We start from the raw sequence: 22,373 nt of genomic DNA, 5'->3' as shown, positions 1-22,373 counted from the left end.
TTCGTTTAGTTTTAAGTTCCATTCTATACATATATCATTTCAACACATCCAGACATCTTTATCCGTCCCAGGTAATTTAAATAACCCCATGCCCTTCAGATGTTTGAACTACAATCCATATAGCAATAGCCCCTAGACTTCTATATCGCTTCATAGTGCTTTACAGCCCTCTCTAAGCAGTTTACAGAGTTAGCATATTGCCCCTCAACAGTCTGGGTCCTCATTTTACCGACCTTGGAAGGACGGAGGGCTGAGTCAACCTTGAGCCTTAATCCCTAACGGTTGGTCATGATAACTGGGTTTGATGGTAATCAAAAATAGTTCGATGGTCTGACGTGTCTAGCTCTATTCTAATATATTCTTCTCAAGTATACCTGGTTGCTGCTACTTTTTTTCCTTTTGTTATCTAGAAACAAGAGGATAGAATATGGTTTGCTGTTCCCTTTTTCAATTCCTCATGTTTGTATGAAAAACAGATGTTTTGTTTGGGGCAAATATTCTTGCATAATTTGCCCCCTGGAATAGAGTGCCTTCTATAATTATCTGGCTGATTATCCAGGCCATTTAATTCACTAGAGGATTTAAAACACTTTTTTTTTCAGAGAGAAATCAGTGCATCCTAAAAAAGAAGTTGAACATGAAGCTTTTTTCCCCCCTGCTTACCTTACCTTGTTTGTTCCAGTCTCATGATGTTTATTAGCCCATTATCCTGTATTACTGAGAGCAAAGGGTGTCAGGTGGGAGATCTGATTTAGACCTTTTGACACTCTAAAAGGCAGCCATTGAAGTGAGATAATTAATCCTGTTTTCCTTCATCATTTCACCAAGATTTCACTGTGTGTTTGTCAGCCATTCAAAGGAAGCCAGAATAAGAAAAAGCACAGATCATATGAATGTCACGATTGTTGCGGGGTGTAATAATTAATAGAAGCCTAAAAGCCCGCCAGAGTTTCCTGTTGCGTCCTCTTATACCAGTGATGGCGAACCTTTTAGAGACTGAGTGCCCAAAAACTAGCCCCGCCCCCACTCCACCCCCTGCCCCGCCCCGCCTGTCCTCAGGGCCACTCACTGCCCCCAGGGCCCGCCGCAGATTGCCCAGGCAGCCCAGCAGCGCTATGGCGGACATGCCCTCTGCCCGCGCCCTGCAGCATCAAGTGTGCACGATGGGGTGTGAGGGCAGAATCTTGTCTACGCTGCCTGGCTGCCATGTCCTTGGCTGTGCTACTCCACGTGGGCCACGCTCAGGGGCGACTCTCCTTCAGGGGGGCTGCTGGAGAGGAAGGGGTCACGGGGGGAGGCGAGGCTGGGGCAACGGTACGTGTGCCCACAGAGAGGGCTCCGAGTGCCGCCTCTGGCACCCGTGCCATAGGTTCGCCACCACTGTCTTATACCATACAGAATCAAAGTGGAGTTATCTTGAGACTCTTCCTCACATGGTCTGCTTTCCTGGGTCTCTATAAGATATGCCAGGTTAGAAAACAGGCATGGTGAGGACAACTGGAACTTCACTTTATTGTTCTAGGATATAGTAACAGAATTTTGAAAGCTTGCCATAGTTTCTCTCTGCCCCCCCCCCCTTATACCAAACAGACTCAAGGTGGGGTTATTTTGAGTTACTTTGGGTTCCGTTCCCCCTGTAGACCTACTGTAATGGCTGCTTTGAAGCCATGGATTGGATCTCGGTGATCCACTCTGCATTCCTTTTCCAAACCACTTTTAGTCTGGCTTCTGTTAAAGAGATTGATAACTATGTCCTGCCATGAGTCAAACTGGAATCTCCTTTGTGTATTCTTAAGTAGAGGTTTATTGAATCTGGTGTACAATGAATCTTCCATTCCTTTGATCCAGAAAAGAATCTGTAGGAAAGTGTCCCGCATAAACATCATTCTGAGGTATCTAATGGCTTGAACTTTGACCCTGGTGAAATCATTTAACATTACAAATGGATTATTCAAACAGGACCCAAAACATAGCTTATTCCAGAAGTCTTCCAGGAACCATAACAATCTGGAATCAATCTTTTGGTACCCATATCTTTGAGATACAACTAGGGATATTGACACATTGATGTCCTCCGCATTCATTAATAGTATTTTTAAGTAAAAATTTCTCTCCCACACCTTAAATAAACGTTGCTATCCCATACAGGAAACTGATCTACCTATATTTAGTTAAGTTGGTAGCTTTGTTCGAATTCTTGACACACTTTTACCACTGGTGCATCTTTATGTTTTATGAAAGTGTAAGGATGTGGGAATGACCTTGGCAGATGGAGGAGGGCAGAGATGCTTCCTGGGAATGATCAAATAAGAGAGGACATAGCCTGCAACTGCATAACGGGCAAAGGAAAACACTCAGAAGGGTGTTTTTTACGCTTGTCAGGCTGTAAAAGAGACCGCGGGAGATTTATACCCTCAGTCTTGCAAGTTTCTGTTAAAGTAGCCTTAGAGCAGTATTTCTCAACCTTGACAATTTTAAGGCACGTGGACTTCAACTCCCAGAATTCCACAGCCAGCAATGCTGGCTGTGGAATTCTGGGAGTTGAAGTCCACGTGCCTTAAAATTGTCAAGGTTGAGAAACACTGCCTTAAAGCAGTGATGGCGAACCTTTTAGAGACCGAGTGCCCAAACTGCAACCCAAAACCCACTTATGTATCGTCGGGTGCCAGGTGGGTGTGGCCAATTGGGTGGGCATGGCCTGTTGGGGTGGGCGTGGCTGCCGTGGTAACGGCAGACTGGGTGGGACTAAAAAGTTCAATCAATCAATTCCAACTTTGCGAGATCTTTTTTTTCCCCGCGAGAAGTTGAAATTGATTGATTGAACCTTTTTATTTTTTTTGCACACGGTGGCGGAGGCCTAAAGCGAAAAGGTTTTATAAAACCCAGCTGAAGGCCTAGGACTGGGGCGACGGCGCACGTGCCCACAGAAGAGGGCTCTGCGTGCCACCTGTGGCACACGTGCCATAGGTTCGCCACCACGGCCTTAGAGTAAAGTAGAATTTGCTCACAGTTGGGGGTGGGGGACTGGTTCTTATTTTTGTGGGTTTTTTTTTTCCATTGATGACTTCGTTAGGCCTCCTATAGAAGGTGGAGTTTCAGAGGTCGAAATAATTTCGCAGCAAATAGAAGACGAGACCAGAAGCGTCGCCCCGGTACAGCTGGTCAATTTCGCCTATCGAGATTTACCCCTCGCTGCGCTGGATCTGTCCGTTGCAGGCTCCCAGCTCTTCTCCAATTTGGATGAGGAGTACCAGAGAGAAGGGTAAGCATCCATCGACTTACTTTTAACTCCCCAAACTTTTTCTTAAAAAAAAAAAAAACTTCAGTAATTTAATTTACAGAAAAGGAACTCTCTCTGTCTCTCTCTTTTTTTTTCTTTTTTTTTTCTTTTGCTGTTATTAAATCATGGTCCTAATCTCTGGATCCATCCTCAGGCAACCTCGATTTTGCATTGTTGCTTTTAGCCAATCGTGTTGTTTGTTTAGAGCCCTTAAAATCACGATACGGATCCCTTGATAAGGGAAAGGGGTTTGGTTCTTGTTGCTTTTGTTGAACATAAGACGTTAGCTTCCCGACTTTGACAGTTTCGTAATAAGTTCCCATGTCTTAATTAGAAACAGGAGGTTCCGAACAGCTTTGCTGTTTTCTTTTATATATCTTATTATGTGTAATGGGAAATAATGGTCATAAAATGCTTTTAGGCTGTGTAACTTTTGGGTTCATGAAATGCTTTTAGGCTGGAAACGTTAGCTAGGCAAACACAGCAGAGCCCATTCTTCTCAAAAGGGCCTTAGAAGAAATAAGATTCAGGCTGATCTGGACACAATGCAGAATTGGAGGCAAAAATGAATTTTTAGCAAAGTTCTCCAGGCAGTACGAATAGCAGCTTCCCTGTTTTTGGCTTAAAGAGCTTTAGCTTATGAATGTAGTTCAGTGATAAAAATACATACATTGATAAAAAAAAAAATTAGAGTGCTTTTCAAAAAAGTGAAAAAAAAATATTCAGCCATGAATTCTGGGAGTTGAAGTCCACAGGTCTTAAAAGTTGCCAAGGTTGGACACCTCTGCTCTATAGTAGATTTGAAGTAGTAATTAACTTTTAACAGATACAAAATGATGGCCTCATCTTAAAATTTTTGGATTCTTTTACGTGTCCCATCTTCCAGACCTTGTCTGTCTGTCTGTCTGTCTGTCTGTCTGTCTGTCTGTCTGTCTGTCTCTCTCTCTCTCTCTCTCTCTCTCTCTCTCTCTCTATATATATATATATATATATATATATATATATATATATATATATATATATATTTAGTTTTAATAACATTAAAACTAAAACAGTGACTCCTGAGTGTAATCATCTTCCAAAAACCAAACTGTGAACACCAGGAGTATATCAAACTATAAAAAGTTTAATAACACAAAACATAAAACAAAACTACACCAAGCTTTCGTCGGACTCCTTCTGACATCGTCAGGGTTACGTGCCAGTCCATGGGAGAGTCCCTTTTATAAGCCACCCATCTATCTATCTATATCTATATACTATCTATCTACACACACACACACACACACACACACACAGTTTGTTTGTTTGTTTGTTTGTTTGTTTGTTTGTTTTGGGACCTAAGGGTTGATACTTCCCTTTGTTAAATTGGATGCTGTTGCAGACTGTATTCTGCAGTCAGTGCTGAGCAAAACTCCCACGTCCTTTCACGTGGCACGGAGCTACCTTTCATGGCATAACGTCCCTTCCCCCTTCTCCAACTCAAGAAAGCGGAAACTGTGACATCTGTTAGCAGCTTGAGTTGAAGTGTTTGTAGTGGCTCATTACCAGAGTATTATGGTAATCTTTTCCTTCTCTCCTTCGTTGTTGAGCATTCGCTTAAACAGCGGTATATTACAAAAAATTGTCAGTTGGTAATATAATGGGCTTTGTACACTGGGAAAGGCTGTTGTGAGATGCACATTTCTCCTTTGTTTCGTAAATTGGCATTGCTGATCTTTCCCTGTCAGCATATTTTTAAAACCTCCCAATTTAAGAAGAAACGTATAAATAGATTTACACCAGGAATCTCGCATATTAGCCTTTTTTTTTAAACAAAAGCCCCAAATTTTATTTACTTCCATAAATGCTCCTTTGCTGATGAAAGTGCCTTGATTTTTTTTCCCTTCAAAGAAATTCAGTTCGTTTAGAAATTTGCTTTATCAAATTGCTGTGTGTTTTATCTAAGGATCCTACTTAAAACTGGAAAGAAATTTATCTGTTTTTGCAACTTACATCTAGTCAGTTCTAGGAACTGTTTGGCAGGTAAAATTGAGGCATCTTCTACCATTTGTCTAGCAACTGGAAATACATTTGAAGGAGACCAACGTTCTTTGATTATGATCCTTTTAGGTGTCTATTGTTATAGTAATACACTGCTTTTAAATGATAGTATAATTTACGAAATGTATACTTATAACTTACATCCCTAAAGAATGATAAACATACATGTTTTTGTAAAAAAATGGGATTTTCTAACTGATCCTGATCTTTAATTATATTCTTTTGTTGGTAGTAATTTCAGTAATTCCAATTTCTCTCACTTGTTTTATTTTTCCTTTTAACAAGGTGAGTCCCAGTTAAAATTACAGCCTTATATCCCACAGTCGCTCTAAATCAGGGGTTCTCAACCTTGGCAACTTTTAAGACTTGTGGACTTCAACTCCCAGAATTCCTCAGCCAGCAAAGCTGGCTGAGGAATTCTGGGAGTTGAAGTCCACAAGTCTTAAAAGTTGCCACGGTTGGAGACTCCTGCTCTAAATATAGGCATCTCTGCCACCTACTGTCCATTCTGGGAATTTTTAAAAGTCACAGAAATAGACTAAATATTTAAGAATGACAAATGAAGGAATCAAATAGGAACCTAGATTCTAGAATCTAGAAATATTGTTGGAAGAAGGATGCATCTGATTATTTTTTAAATGTAAGTAGATCATCTGGTAGTGACGATTTTAGAAAATACCTCAAACAGCATCACTGTAACTCCTGCGTATCTGTAATTAGTCCCCAGTTTTTGACAGACGCCAGTTGAAGTCCTGAGAGAAGGACTTACAAAGTTGATTAGTAAAATTGGATCTGAGTTTGGGGCGCTCCGTTCTGTTGCATTATGTAAAGACTTAATAATATTTGCTCTAGAACAGGGGTCTTCACACTTGGCCCTTTTATGACTTGTGGACTTCAACTCCCAGAATTCCTCAGCCAGCGTGCCTGGCTGAGGAATTCTGGGAGTTGAAGTCCACAAGTCATAAAAGGGCCAAGTTTGAAGACCCCTGCTCTAGAACTTTAAACCCTATAGTGAAAGCACACATTCTATTTGCATTGGCAGAAGTTTCAAAGAAGAGTAAACGCTTTGCATACCAGAACGATTCCTGTTCAATCAGTCCTTGGCGTCTGAAATTAAAATTCTCAGCCGGTGTTGCAGTAAGCTGATCTTCACTGCTGGATAAAATAATGTAGTGCTTTGATTGGGTGTAAGGCAGCACGTGTGGTCCTAACTTGCTTTACTAATACAAAATATCAAAATGTAGGAATAGTGGCAACAGCCAAAACAGAAAACTACAAGAAGCAATAACGTTTATTTTCATTCCTCGTTCGTTTCGAAGTTGAAGTTGTACGAAGAATTCGGTAGGCTTCGTACCCGGGCAGTCCTTGATCCTCTGGAAAATTAAAATGGGAAATTCCGGTTCTGCAGGACACGCACACACCGCGTGGAATAAAACAATCGTATGGCAAATCATCAAAGACGGTTACTTAATCTAGATGTAGAAATGTGGTTTTTTTTGAACATATCTAAAAGAGTCCTAGATTATGATTCTCATGGCCACCAACTTTAATGGACAATTCGATAAGGTCATGCAGGAAAATAAACCTGTTAAGACAGTGGTTCTCAACCTGTGGGTCGGGACCCCATTTGGGGTCGATCAACCATTTCATGGGGGTCGCCAAGCAAGGCTGTCTGCCATTTTTTTTGTCCGCCATTTTTTTTTCCCTTTTCCGGCGGGTGCCTTACCTCCCTTGGGCTGGGCCAGCTGGTGGTTGGCCTGCTCCGTCTCTGCCGCTTGCCAGCTACGCCTCGGCCGGCGCAGGGGGCGGAACCACGCATGTGCGGCGCTCCCGGGCAGGGAAAGTCCTCGACTTACGACCGGTTTAGTCCTCGACTTATGACCGGTTTAGTCCTGGACTTACGACCGGTTGGGGTCGCGGCATTAAAAAGGTTGAGAACCACTGTGTTAAGAGATTCCAGTTGGGATCGTTATTATTTAGTCATTCCAACTTTGGAAACCATACATCTTTAAACCACCTAGGAGTCACCTCTTAGTGAAATGGACGGCATATAAATTTAATAAATAATAAATAAGAACCCACTGATGGTGACGGTCAATAGGTGTGGGTTCTTGAGCTGCTTTCTTGCTTTTGACCCTCTAACTGGCAAATGCATGGCCTGAATAGAAGACTGGCTGAGCCTTTGGTCTAATCCTGCATTGCTCCACTTTGCTGTTTGCACATTTTGTACAAAAGGAACAATTGGGGTTGAATCTGGATTCCCTCTGTGCCTGCTTATTGGACTGAGAACTTTGCAAACTGGACTTACCACACCAGGCGTGCAGTGAGCATGGTACTTTCACTAAACAGATGGGTTGAGTATATATTGTACCATAAAGATACTGTCATGGCTCCGAAAGAAGAAGCTCTTCAAAGAACTTTGAGGCATTGTTTACCTTAAAGAATCTTTAATTTGCAACATAGCTTCGGCAGGTACATAGAGAAGCCAAAATCTGAATTCTCCTCCCCCAAACACACAGTATCAAAGCATAACTCACTCCTTCATTTAACAGTCATTAATCACATTCTCCAATTAGTTTGAAGTGTGAACTTTCCCTCCCGTTATCTCCTCTTATTACAACTAACCTTGAAGAATACTCTACTGCAGGGGTAGTCAACCTTGGCTCTTTTATGACTCGTGGACTTCAACTCCCAGAATTCCTGAGCCAGCACAGCTGGCTCAGGAATTCTGGGAGTTGAAGTCCACGAGTCATAAAAGAGCCAAGGTTGACTACCCCTGCTCTACTGAGATATTGTTATGGCTAACTAGTCCCCAAGCACATTCTTCCCCCTCCCCTCCAGCACCATCTAATTTTAACTCTAAAAGTAGTACACAGGTTAAATAGGAAATGTCTGCATCTTTATATACTGTCAAGCAAGAACATCCGATGTTAGCAGCAGGGACAGATACGTTTCATTAATAATATGGCGGTGTAGTGATTTAGGGGCCGGATCAGGACAAAGTATGGAAGCTCAGGGGATCACATCCTTTCAGCCCAACTATCTACGATCGCTACTACGGGGGTGAAATGAAGAACCCCAGATTACATTTGCATCCTATACATTTGCAGGGTATAAATTCAACCGTGGATCCGCTCTCTGCTCAAACAAAACCTGGCTGCTTCTGTCTTGCTCTTCTTTTACCTGTCTGCCTTTTTCTCGTCTGTCTTCCTCTTCTTCCTCCTTCCCTCTCTTTTTCTTCCTTCAGATCTAACTGGCTTAAGCCCTGCTGCGGGAGGCGAGCGGCCGTCTGGCAGGTATTTTTACTCAGTGCGAGTCTCAACAGTTTCCTGCTAGCCTGTGTAGTATTGGTGGTGATTCTTCTGACTCTGGAGCTCCTAATAGATATAAAGCTTCTCCAGTGTGAGTAGCAGGCTTTTACCCTTGTTTCTGTTTTCCTTCCTGAAATGTTTGAGCAAACCACAGGATACAGATAGTTCTCGGTTTACAAACCGTCCATTTAGTGACCGTTTGAAGTTACAGTGGCACTGATAGCATCTTTGTGGTCCCTCTTTGTGTCCGCTTACTGCCATATTGATTTGGCCAGGATGGTTTCTATGCATTTTGTTTGCGCGATAACAGTCACTGTCCTATTCTCATGTTATGGTAATAGGTGTGTGTGCTAAACAAGATTCGGGGAATGTTTCTACAAAAAGATGGACGTCCTTATGTTGAAGGTTCCAGTGTGGAGCAAATATTGTCTCCTTCACACATGTTGGTTTTGCAGGATCCAATCTGGGTCGTTCACCGGGACCAGAGGTTTCGTCTTATGAGCTTTGAAGTTTGAAGTTCCCTGAAGATGGACTCCAGAACAAGTCCGAAAGCTCGGAAAACAAAACCTGTACTCCCAATAAATCAGAGGTCCCCAACCTTTTGGGCATTAGGGACCGGTTACGCGGAGAGAGGTTTTTCCGCAGACCGGAGGGTGCGTGGTTTTGTGTGCTGTCTGCATCCCACAGATGGGGCTTTGCTTGTTTATGCGGACTGGTTGCTGGCATGCCGTGGCCCGGTACTGGTCCACGGACCGGGGGTTGGGGACCCCTGCAATAAACGACCCAGATTGGATCTTTTAACATTATCCTGAGACACGTATATTTGCCTTCATGTTTGTTTTGACCCATAACCCGATGTTCTGAAAATTCTCCTAAATACTCGGTAAACTTTATTGCCCATAATATCGTCTTTGAACCGACAGCGCTCTCTGATCATTCGCCAGCTCGCCATGGGACAACTGGCCCTGGGAGAACTCTCTGCGGGACAAGGGTTACACTAATATCAAAGAAAGGGTGGACTAGAATCATTCAAGAAAGGATGCCAAAGGAAGGATAGAATGAAAAGCGAATGACAAAAATCGAAATATTTTTTTTATTGATTTTAAATAATTAAATTGAATTCTTAAATTGTCCCTTGGCGAGTTGGCCACGACGAGTTGGCCACAGCGACTGGCCCACACCGAATTGTCCCATTCCACTTTCTGAGGAGTTCCTGAACAACTTTCATCAGAATATCCACCTATGCCAGGGGTAGGCAACCTTGGCTCTTTTATGACTCATGGAGTTCAACTCCCAGAATTCCTGAGCCAGCATGGCTGAGCTTGGAAACTCTCCCTTTTCCCTCAGCATGGCTGGCTCAGGAATTCTGGGAGTTGAAGTCCATGAGTCCTAAAAGAGCCAAGGTTGCCTACCCCTGAGTCCTATGCCCTCCTGCCAGGAGGATTTTGTCTTTATTGATGCCTTCTCTTTACAGATCTTAAGGTTTCTGCGACTTCCTGGTTTTGAGCCCGCTTTAACAAAATTGTGATATTAATTTAAGAATAAGAAGGAAAATAGATATCTGCATTTCCTTTTAAAATACGCTTTAAGACTGACCATCCTGCTTTGGCCTATGCATGACACACATCACGTGTCACTTGCTTTTTTGTTCTTCCTTGTAGTTTCAAGCGCATCGCAATTTGCTGGCGTCATTCACTGGATCAGTCTGGTTATCCTATCTATCTTCTTTTCAGAGGTAAAGGAAATAGAAATTGTAACTGTAGGGAAAAAGAATATGGCTGGGGTTTTTTTTTCTTTCTATCCTTCAGTAAACATATTTTTAATTAGAACTGGACAGACTTTCGGTTTTCAGAACAGGCTTTCCCCAGCTAATTTTCATGTGCTAATCATAGGGGGAAGACCAGTGTACAGATGACACAGAATGTCCCAGTAAGTCTCTTGAGACCAGAGAGAAAGAGAGAGCCATAAATAGCTACTTTTATTGACAGATGCTTCTTCCATTGTCACTTGAAGTGTTGAAATGAGTAGCCAGATCAATAGAAATGAGGACAATTGGCCTCTGACAAGAGTCCCAGAGGACTTAATTGTGGCATTGTTTACAATTTAAAACATCTCAATTAAAGGCTAGAATGATGATGGTTACCTAGTTTGGGTAATAGAAATGTCTGCAAGAAAACAACCAAGGTCAGTGAGCACCAAGGACCCCACAGTCGTCGTCCTCCTCCTCTTCCTCCTCCTCCTCCTCCTCCTCCTCCTCCTCCTCCTCCTCCCCTCCTTCACCTCCACACTGCAAACCCCACTCCCTTCCAACACTGATGACGTTCCTAATTAGATAATGAAATGTCTGCAAGCAATGTATACCAATTTTTTTATACCAGGGGTATCCAACCTGGGCAACTTTTAAGACCTGTGGACTTCGACTCCCAGAAATTTCTGGGGGTTGAAGTCCACAGGTCTTAAAATTGCCGAGATTGGACACCCTTGGTTTAAACTGTCCAAGGTCTGTTAAACTCTTATTTGCAAGCTTGAATAAAGAGACTTAATTTCTTAAAAGAGATTTAATTTCTCATTGCCTGCTTGTAAATGGCCAAATTCATACTTCATTAGGAGCATATTTTCTTGCCAAACTTCAAATAAGGCATGAAATTGGCTTAGCAGCTGTGTTCACTTAAACTGTGGGCAGGCTCAGAGCATCCTCCTGACACCCCACTCAATCAGCACTTGGGTTAGAAACAGATTGTTTTATCCCTGGGATTGTTTTAGGCTCATCTCTAATTAACCATATCACACGAGTGGGGATGAGAGCATTAATCTTCCTTCCCAGCTGAAGAGCCCAAGGATGAAATCTTTGGAGCAGCCCCCACAAAATTAGGGCCAGTTCATGAATTCCCCTCTGGCTGCTTGTTTTACAAGTAGTCCTCAATTTACGACTGCAGTTGAGTCATAAGTCATTGCAGTGATTAAGCGGGCCACCACTTTTCCACCCTGAGAAAAAACATTTGCATTTGCAAATGGCCTAAAATGTTTGGCAGCTCTTGTCCACTAAAATCTATGAAAGGGACATTCATTATTATTATTATTATTATTACTATTATTGTTATTGTTACTGTTATTGCTGTTATAACTTGAAAGTAGGATCCATGGAGACTTTAAGCAATGCTACTCATTTCTGAGTTGGAGAATGGTTGCTATTAAACTTGAAAAGATTGTCCCTATTAGTCTGGAATTTTGCTTATCTTTTCCATTATTCCCAGAACTTGGAAGAGGTAGAAGCAGGGCATCTTTTTAAGAAGGGAATAAGCTTTAAATATAATTGATGTCAGCATGTTTTAAATGAATGTGTAAAAGACAAATGCTAATTTCTGCTCTTCTCCCTCCTTCCCCCCCCCCTTTTTGTTTCCCAACATGGACTTCCTTAGACTATTTTGAGAATAGTCGTACTCGGTATATGGGACTATATTGAAAACAAAATAGAGGTAAGTCCAAAGTAGCGAAATCTTTCATGACATGTCCCTCTTGCCCAAACCTTGGTGTGCATTGCTCAGGTTTCTGCTACTCGTTGTAGCAACCAGGTTAAAGTCAAAAGGCAAGGTGGTATATTCTGCCCAAACTGTAGCTCCTTTGCATGGAATCTGCTAAACTACAGGTAGTCTTCAACTTCCGACCCCAATTGAGCCCAACCTTTCTGTTGTTAAGTGAGACATTTGTTAAGTGAGTTTTGCCCCATTTTACAACCTTTCTTGCAACTCTTGTGAAGTGAATCACTGCAGTGGTTAGGTTAGTAACACAGTTGTTAAGTGAATCTGCCTTCCCCATTGACTCTTTGTCAGAAGGTCACAAAAGGGGATCACAGGACACTGCAACCGTCATAAATACTAGCCAGTTGCCAAGCGTCTAAATTTTGATCACATGACCAGGGAGATGCTGCAACGGTCGTGTGAAAAACCATCATAAGTCATTTTTTCCAGCACCATTGTAACTTGGAATGATGACTAAGTGAACTGTTATAAATCAAGAACTACCTGTATAGGACAATCCATTGGAAATGTGATTGCGTAAATACAACAAATGCAGTATGGGCAACATGGGTAAAATAATCAGTATGGATCCAAAGAAGAGAAAGGGTTGGATTGTCACTTGATAACGTAAGGCGCAAGAAACCAGGATCCAGGATAAAGTTCAAAAGTACTACAAGTTTATTTCATACACAAGTTTATTTTATACACAAGAATCTGATCTACTAACAGTCAAGGCATACACAAGAATCTGATCTACTAGCAGTCAAGGCAAATTGACACTAGATAAGAGTCAGCGGAATCCATGGGCGTAGATCTCTTGTGGATGCATAAGGATTCCAAACTGATGATGCATTTGACCCTACCCTATCCTCGGACTCAACCTGGCCATTTCCCACAGATGCATACGTTCAAAAATAATGTATATGTGATTCCTGTGAAATTCTTTTCATATTAGGTATTTGATGGTGCTGTAATCATCTTATCTTTGGCTCCCATGGTGGCATCTACAGTGGCTAATGGACCAAGCAGTCCATGGGATGCTATAAGTCTCATTATTACCCTGAGAATTTGGAGAGTCAAACGAATTATCGATGGTAAGTCAACAGTGAATTTTTTTTTTTTAACTTGGTCGTGTTTGGTGAGAGGAGTGACTGTATAAATTTGAAAAATTAGCAAATAAAAACAAGCCATTCCTTTGTAAAATGGATAACATCTATTTTAGGCTAATTTCAAGCAGAAAACACAGATTTAACCAGTTGACCCTTGCTTAGAAGATAAACAAATTCCCAATGTACTTAAGTCACATGTTTTGTCCCAGTGTCATAACAGATGCAATAATGTACTTGTGTGGGCAATTAGAATTTTGCGAAAAAAAATAATCTGCAGCAGGATGTGGAGGTTTAGAGAAAGAAAGAAGCACCAACTTGGGGGCTGAGCAGTTCAAGTTCTTAGCAACTTCTTTTAAAGAAACTGCATGTGAAAATCCACCTGTAATCCATTAGACCAATATTTCTCAAGCTTGGCAATTTTAAGATGTGTGGACTTTAACTCCCAGGATTCCCCAGCCAGCATGGAGTTGAAGTCCACCACCTCTTAAAATTGCCAAGCTTGAGAAACACTTCATTAGACCAGGGGTCTTCAAACTTGGCCCTTTTATGACTTGTGGACTTCAACTCCCAGAATTTCTTAGCCAGGCATGCTAAGTCATAAAAGGGCCAAGTTTGAAGACCCCTGTGTTAAGGCATCCAAGAAGACTCTAAATCAGGGGTCCTCACCTTGGCTACTTTAAAACTTGTGGACTTCAACTCCCAGAATTCCTTAGCCAGGCATGCTAGCTGAGGAATTCTGGGAGTTGAAGTCCACAAATCAAAAGGGCCAAGTTTGAAGACCCCTGCTTTAGACAATTAGAGTAGAATAGGTGATCTTGAATGAGCAAAACTTGCTTCCATTTTCCTAAGTAAACACACACACACACACACGTCTTCTTTTTAAAAGGAAGACTTGGAGGCAATAGATGATTTTTGACAAGCCAAGAGAATCTTATCTCTCTCAATTGCACGTCGGTTCTTTCAAGAGTCTCACTTTGCATTTGTCGAGGGATGCATCGTGACCCATTCTGCTTTCAGTAGCCGCAGAAAGTCTGCATTTCTGATTAGTAGTAGAGAACTGCCTTCTTATCTGCTATGAAAGACCCTATTTGTATGGTTCTGATTTGTAGCCTACGTCCTGCCCGTTAAAGTGGAAATGGAGATGGTGATTCAACAGTACGAAAAAGCAAAGGTTATTCAGGACGAGCAGCTGGAAAGACTGACCCACATCTGCCAAGAACAGGGGGTAAGAGGGCACAATTATATCTCCATGCCAATGTCAAAAGTTTTCGTCCGTTAGTTTTCCTCTGATGCTAGGAAAAAATTAGAAAGCAGAAAACCTCTTGGGCTGAATCTTCAAAATATATATATGATATATATTTTGATATATATATGATAGATAATGTCTGTAAAAATGTGACTCCTGGGTATATTCATATTGTAAAATAAATAACTTACGATCACCAGGAGGATTCAAGTAAGAAAATATTTTAATAAAACCAAGCTTTCGTTGGGAGCTCCCAACATCGTCAGGGTTAAAAGCCAGTCATCGGAAACACCTTAAATAAGGTGCCATGTGCACCTTATTTAAGGTGTTTCCGATGACTGGCTTTTAACCCTGATGATATATATATGGCACCTTATTTAAGGTGTTTCCGATGACTGGCTTTTAACCCTGATGATATATATATGGCACCTTATTTAAGGTGTTTCCGATGACTGGCTTTTAACCCTGATGATGTTATATATATATAAATATATATATATTTAAAAATTCTCCTGAGTGCCAGAAACAGCCCACAGTCGACCCACATTACCCAATGCTCCATGCTCCACTGCTAAGCTGCACTTATGCATTTTGGCCATAGGGTGGCAGCAAAGGCACTTCTTTCATTTTCCTAGGTCAGTCTGACCTCTTATGACATATGCAATTCTGGACTCTAACTTACCTTTTTCTCTCCAAATAATTACTTGTGAATTGTGAGGTGGGGTCATCTTGCATCCTCTAAAAGAGCCCAACTTGCCTGAACATTAAGCCTTCCTGGAAGAAAGTGTTTTATCTGGTGGGTTTAAATGATTTTTCCACCACCTGAACAAATTTTTTCTCCTTTTCTTCGCTGTTCAGTTATCTCTGGGGCAGTAGTACCAGGCTCTTTCTGGGTGCTTTGGGGGAAATTATTATAAATTGAGGGTCATCCTTTGGTGTAAATACAGCATTTTTATTCCTGCTTGCCATCTCTCGAATTCTGGGTGGTTGTTTTTTCATGCCTCCCAAAATTGTATTTCTAGTTGATTGTACCAAAATGTTGAATTTAGAAAAGCAGTACTGTTACATATCCGCTGCTTGCTTCCACTTATTTAATGTTCCTGGCCATGTTGACACATCCACGTATTAAATGTTGCGGGATCGTTTTCCCAGGAAAGACAAAATGCCACTTAATGGATCTCTCAGGGCATCACGTATCACACTTTCTCCCACCGCTGACTTTCGGCTGAGAGAAAATAGGGAGCTGTTGAGACCTGTTAAACTATCTCTGCTTTGGTTTTAGAGTTCAGATAGCAAGTTTCTTATTTCCTAGAGGGTGGTCTAGCTCTGCTTCTTGTCCGTCAATGTAATGCCTGATTTGGTAGCACAGACGGGTCCTCGGGGCCCCCAAAATTTGCACTCCTGATTTGCACAAAACACAGTTATACAATAAACTCTTAACTACCTCAAAAAACCAAGATCAAACTCTGGCTTCTGATGTTTGACCTTGAGGCTGTAAAAAAAACAGTAGCAAAACCCTATAAGCTGGAAACCACAGCTTTGTATTACAAGTACATATAGCCGTTGCTGGTCTAGAAATACCAGGAAATTTAGATGTGCATTTGTGTATGTATTTATATCTAGAATGTGTGTCTTGTTTTACAGCAGTTTGATATGTAACCCTCCTTTGTTAAAAATATCACATATTTTTAAAGAAGCTTTTATTGTCGCTGTAATTGTTGATAAGTGCTAAAAAGATACCATGCTTGATTTGATTTCTGTGTGAGTTTAGAGATGGCTCTGTTTCACATTCGTCATGTTGTGACTTTGTATTTTGGTGGCATATGCCATCAGGCTTAGTTCACACTTATTTCAGGAAGCGTTGGTGTTTGTGCCTCTAAATTCAATGTTTTCTTTTAAAGAAAGGTTAGCAATTACATTTGTTTTCGATTATGAAAACAATAAACTTTGATTCTCTTCCCCCCCTTTTGAATTCATGTAGGTGCATAATTTGGTGGTGATAGCTTTCTGCATTTTCAGAAAATCTGCAATGTACATACAAAACTATTTTCAAAGAAATAAATTGAAAGAAAATGAGAGTGCCGATGTAAAAGGGCATTAGATTTATACAAAATAATTAGTGAGTTTTTTACACAGCACGTGTCTGTGTCAAGAGTAAAAGACCAAAATAAATGAAAAATCCGCAGTTGTTAAGTTTTAGCAATGGCTGGCGTCACATGACAAAAGGTAGCCGCAGGAGTTGGTCGATTGTACAGCAACCATTAAAATGGATGTTGTCAATTGATAGTGTTTTTTCTTTTCAGCAGTGACTGATTCTTTTGAATCACACTAAGGGTCACAGAGAGTTTATGCAAATATAATAGCCACATTTATGTCTTTAATTTCCTATTAGAGAAAAGCTTTCTTTATTACAGTTTGCTTGGAGCAAACACAACATTGGTGCAAATTATGTTGTGTGCATCCATGCCAGTTCTTCCCAATCTCAGTTTGCTTGCAGGGCCAGAATAAGCCATATGGAGTTTTGGGTGAGTGGATCACTTAACCCCCCCCCCCCCCAATTGTGGATAAACTCACCCATGCCTTAATGCAGTGTGTCCACCCTGCGACAGCCTTTAGCAGCCCTTGAACCATTGTTATGTCAGCCTTTCAAAACTTGAACTGTTTGAACAGATCAAGCTGGTCATTTTTACAGATGGTGCCCAGATCTGAGATCTTCAAACTCTGGTGCTAAGATGCCTCTTTAGGAGCAGCACCAGAATATCACTCTTTACGTGGGTATCCGTATTTACACGCAATATACCTCTGCATATTGCACATTAAGAGCCGTGGAGGTGTAGTGGTTAGAATGCACCATTGCAGGCTAACTGCCCACTGCCAGCAGTTCGATCCTGATTGGCTCAAGGTTGGCGCAGCCTTCCATCCTTCCGGGGTCGGTAAAATGAGGACCAAGATTGTTGGGGGCAATACACTGGCTCTGCAAACCGCTTAGAGAGGGCTGTAAAGCGGTATATAAGTCTTAAGTGCTAGTGCTAATTGCTATTTTTCTCTCTTTCTTTGGCTTCAGTTTGAAATTAGACAGCTGCGGGCACATCTGGCGCAGCAGGATCTGGACCTGGCAGCTGAGAGAGAGGCAGCTTTGCAGGTGCCTCACATGTTGAAGAAACAGACGGGAAACCGGTACAAAGTGGTGGCTGCTGGGGGCGATTCTGATGACGAAACTACTGCGAACATTACAGAGTTGCGTCCGGCTCGGGGTAAGTGGCCAAGAGTCCCACGTCTTCTCCTTCTCGCTTCTTCCTTCTCCTTCTCCCTTCTCCTTCTCTTCCTCCTCCTCCTCCTCCTCCTCCTCCTCTTCTTCTTCTTCTTCTTCTCCTCCTCCTCTTCTTCTTCTTCTTCTTCTTCTTCTCCTCCTCCTCTTCCTCCTCCTCCTCCTCCTCCTCCTCNTTCTTCTTCTTCTTCTTCTTCTTCTTCTTCTTCTTCTTCTTCTTCTTCTTCTTCTTCTTCTTCTTCTTCTTCTTCTTCTTCTTCTTCTTCTCCTCCTCCTCCTCCTCCTCCTCTTCCTCTCCTTCTCCTTCTCCTTCTCCTTGTTCTTCTTCTTCTTCTTTCCTCCCTCCCTCCTCCTCCTCCTCCTTCTTCGTCTTCTAGTGGAGAGCGTTTAAAGCTGTGGTATTCTTGTTAAGCAGTGTCTGTTCATTTCGATCCGATGTGCGTAGACTTCCCCAGGTTGCAGAAGGAAGTGACAAACAGGATCTTAGGATCAGGACAATATGCAGAGAGACTACTCTTTGAGGAACTGGGTTTGTGGCCGTAGTAGTTTTCATCCCAGATAGGAGTCTTGGATTCCAAATTCAGTAGGACAGTGTTTCTCAACCTGGGCAACCTTAAGATGTACGGACGTCAACTCCCAGCATTCCCCAGCCAGCTAGGCAGCTATGAGGAACTCTGCAGGAGGATGCTTTGATTGTGTGTTGCTTAGAAAGCTCTTCATAAAAGCCCCTAATAAATAACCTATTTGTGCGGCATCAGGATTTGCAGTTATCTCCAACCAACTGGTTACACAGGGATCCCCTCTTATCTATTTCTCAACTTAGGACCGCTGCTTAGTGACAGTTCAGAGTTACAACAGACCTATTTAGGACCCATTTCTGAAGTTCTGATGCAATCCCCAGGGGCCGTATGACCACATGTTGGGCAGCCTACATTTATGTCCATTTGCACAATCCCCCCCCCTCGGTCCCATAACCATGTTTTACAACAGTTTTGCAGAAAACCAGCATTTTCAGCAAAACTGAGCTACAGCAAACCATTGTTTTGCTTAACGTCCACAGCATTCACTCAACGATTGCCGCAGAAAAGATGGCAAAGTCGGGCTTTACGTGGGTGACCTGCTTTATGACCGTCACAGTTCCATTGTGGTCCTAAGTCGAAAGACTATCTGTAGTAATTTGGGCAGAAGTCAAGTGACTTTGCTGCTGTTGCCGGGTCCTTTTAATATTGAGTTGTAGCTTTCCAAAGTGGGTCTGCATCCAGTTTCATTAATCTACTTATTCTTTTAAATCTGAATACATGAAGATACTTTATAATTTATGCATATGTTCCTTGAGGGTTTACATTAGGAATGCAAGGAAGCAGTGTCGAAATTCCTGTGATTTGCAGGGCCAATCTTAAAAGTTTTATACTTTCTAAGTTATGTTTCTAGGTAGCAACAAGCACAGAGTGCTTCAGCTGGGTCATCCATAAAACATAACAGATCCACCCGCCAAATAAATCCTCCCTTAATGTCTGTATCATGGTATGAGGACACTTAAGCGTACTTAGAATTCACAGCCTGCTTGAAAACAAGACAGACTAAAATCAATTAGAATTTGTTTTCGGGGAGATGGTGTTCCAGAGAAGGGAAATTAGGTTGCAGTCTACACTCTTCAGACGAACGAGAATTTTGCCTTTGCCTTTAGTTGGACTAAACAGGTTGTCCTCGAGTTACAATCACAGCTGAGTCCAAAATTTATGTTGCTAAGTGAAACAGTTGTTAAATGAGTTTGCCCCAGTAGCCTTTTGGGGGAGGGGGGAGAAGCACCTTTGAGATAACTACAACCTGGAGGACTGAGAATCTCCGTAGATAATTGACCCATCCAATGGATTTAAGCCGTTAGTATTACGTTACGGCTGCAGAAAACAAGGAAGGTTGATAGCACGTCTGAAGAGCGGAGGGCTAAAACAGGTTAAATTGCTCCGGAGTGGAAATGTTGCTTCTGAGTCCCTCCAAAATCTTCTCACCTGGAGAACTTCAGTCCAGGTTCAAATAAGGGGCTTTTAGTGAGTGAGACTCTGCCTAATTCCGGAGAAACGGGATACTCCCCCCCCCGCCCCAGAGCCAATTATATTTCCCTGGCCCATAGAGAACAATGAACACATTCACCCCAAACTATTTGACCGTGAAGAGTTACAAACCTGCATGAGAAAAATTAGACTTTGCTGACTTTTCAGCCCCCTTTCTCTTCCCCCTCTCCCCTGCGCGACATTTTTACGGTGAAGCTATTTAAGTTAAGCTCGAATTTGCCTTCAAAGTCTCTGCATCCCGTGTCACGTGCATCAGGCCTCTTCGAAGCAAAACTTGAGAAGGCCCCCAGGCACCGAGCATCCTGCAGACCTTTAGAACAATCTCCCAAAATGGGCAGTTAAGAACACGGAGTAGCTATGAAATAACGGGAAATGATGCGCCGGCAGGTGGTGTGCGAGTTTTAAAGTACTTGCATTAAAAAAAAAAAGATGTCATCCGTTTCTGATAATAATCTGGTTGTCTCTGGTTTCCAGTCTGCCAGTTATGTCTTGGATGAACTACGTCAGTGTTTCTCAACCTTGAGAAGTTTAATACGTGTGGACTTCAACTCCCAGGGGAGCGGGGAATTCTGGGAGTTGAAGTCCACACACTAAGGTTGAGAAACAACAATCTAGGTGGCTTCTGATGAATGATCATTAAGGTGGCCAAGCTAATTAGCATTTAGGAATTATTATTATTTTTTGTAAGTAAAGCTTATTGTGGACTAAGAAGGAAATCCCACTTCCATCCCACTCATGTACTGGTGCCTAGTTTACCCAATTTTTGTTCATTTTAATGTTTTTATTCTTTTTTTTATGATGATGTAAGCCACCCAGAGTCACTCAATAGTGAGATGGATAGCATATCAATTTAATATATAAATTGTATAAGCAAGTTCCTGTATATATTTCAAGTAGGATCGACTTATAGCAGTTTGTTTAGTGATCGGTCAAAGTTACAACGGCACTGAAAAAAGGGACTTATGACCGTTTTTCATACTTATGACCGTTGCAGCATCCCCAGAGTCACGTGATCAAAATTCAGACGCTTGGAAACTGACTTGTATTTATGACAGTTGCAGTGTCTCGGGGGCCAACTGATCTCCTTCCACTTAACAACTGTGTCACTAACTTAACAACACAGTGAGTCACTTAACAACGGTGGCAAGAAAGGACGTAAAATGGGGCAAAATTCACTTAACAAATGTCCCACTTTGCAACGGAAATTGTGGTCGGAAGCTGAGGACAATCTGCAGGGGGAAGGGCTCAAAACGGAGCCTGCAACGAAAGCTGTAAGCATCCTCCCAGCAACCATCTTGCTTTTTTTGACCCTGTCTGCGTAGATCCCGATTGCAGCTCTTAACCCGTTCAATATGCCAACCGCTAAGTTCATTCACTGCTGTAAAACTGCCTTTAAATCTTAGGATCTTAAATCTTGCCTTTATGGACTACTAATGGCTCCCGAACCTCTTAAAATTTCCTTTATGAGTCTTTCATCTCTTCCCTCGCTCCGGAGTTTTCTTCTGAAACCCTCTCTCTCTCTTTTCTTTTTCTTTTTCTTTTTTTTTAGACTTTGCAGAAAACACACTCCTAACTTCGTTTAAAGTCAGATTTTGGGAAATCTGTGCGAAGAGAAAGGCCTTGAAACCGTGTTTTAATATTTCAAACCGGCTTCCTTTTTTTTTCCTGCTAGAGGGGGGGGAAAACAAGGGGCACGTGACCCCCTAATTGCTTGAGATGCGCTGGACTCTTTTCTCCTTTCCTTCTGTTAATTCCTGCAGCCAGGAAACATTGTCTGGCCATCCATTAAAACAATTACTGCCTTGTTGAAGCAAGTCCCTGGGACTTCAGAGTGGGTGATTATTAGGTTGTCCCTAAAGACACCGAGTTAGTTTATTAAATGAAGTCCCAATAAGGCAGCCAAAGTGGGGAGGCAGTAATGACATTAGGCTGTTTTTCATCCAAGTGACCATTTTTTCCTCCACAAACAGGCAAATCAATATAGACAAAAGTTTAAGGGGGTTTGTTTTTTTAAGGGACCCAAGAAAGTCAATGCAGCAGCGTCTTTTAAACAGGTTTGATTACGAATTCAGTTGTCCTATTTAATATCAAAAGATGGTCCGGATAATATTTGTTAATAAAGGAATACTATAATTACAGGAGGAGGTTATTGTTGAAATGCCAGATCAATGATCCCGGATGTTATAAAAATATTAGTCAAGGAAAGAAGCCAGAAGAGGAATGAATCGTTTATTTCCCAACCACATTTGTTATCTTCGTTTTTTTTTTAGGTATCACTTTGATGATTAGAGATATCTAATTGCTTAGAACTCATACAAGTAATCAACTGATTTAGCGTACATGCGGGGAAAATCTTCTTAAGAGGCCCTCCTTGCCCCATATTTTCATTGATCTTCTGTAGCTCAAGTCTGTCACAGGAAGGGATTCCCTAAGTCGCTGTAATAAAAATCGGATTTAAAAAAAAAAAATCAAGCTTCTTGTTCTGTAAACTGGAGCATTTGGCTAGTTTATCAAAAGATTTGTCTA

At 41.8% G+C, this 22,373-nt stretch overlaps 1 protein-coding gene across 1 annotated transcript in view; it reads left to right on the top strand.

Annotated features, from left to right (window-relative positions):
• TMEM266 (transmembrane protein 266) overlaps positions 1-22,373 on the top strand; it is a 34,730-nt gene that overhangs the window by 4,715 nt on the left and 7,642 nt on the right. Inside the window, exons 3-9 of the mRNA XM_029287076.1 lie at positions 3,074-3,262; positions 8,571-8,725; positions 10,296-10,369; positions 12,054-12,110; positions 13,108-13,246; positions 14,371-14,486; positions 17,572-17,761. Of these exons, the coding sequence (XP_029142909.1) occupies positions 3,074-3,262; positions 8,571-8,725; positions 10,296-10,369; positions 12,054-12,110; positions 13,108-13,246; positions 14,371-14,486; positions 17,572-17,761 (920 nt within the window). The remainder of the gene's footprint in view (positions 1-3,073; positions 3,263-8,570; positions 8,726-10,295; positions 10,370-12,053; positions 12,111-13,107; positions 13,247-14,370; positions 14,487-17,571; positions 17,762-22,373) is intronic.

This window comes from Protobothrops mucrosquamatus, unplaced genomic scaffold (genome assembly GCF_001527695.2).
Source record: "Protobothrops mucrosquamatus isolate PMUCROS unplaced genomic scaffold, P.Mucros_1.0 scaffold_242, whole genome shotgun sequence".
NCBI classification, from domain to species: Eukaryota; Metazoa; Chordata; class Lepidosauria; order Squamata; family Viperidae; genus Protobothrops; species Protobothrops mucrosquamatus.
The sequence above is the reverse complement of the archived record's forward strand: the minus strand, read 5'-3'. Positions and strand labels throughout refer to the sequence as shown.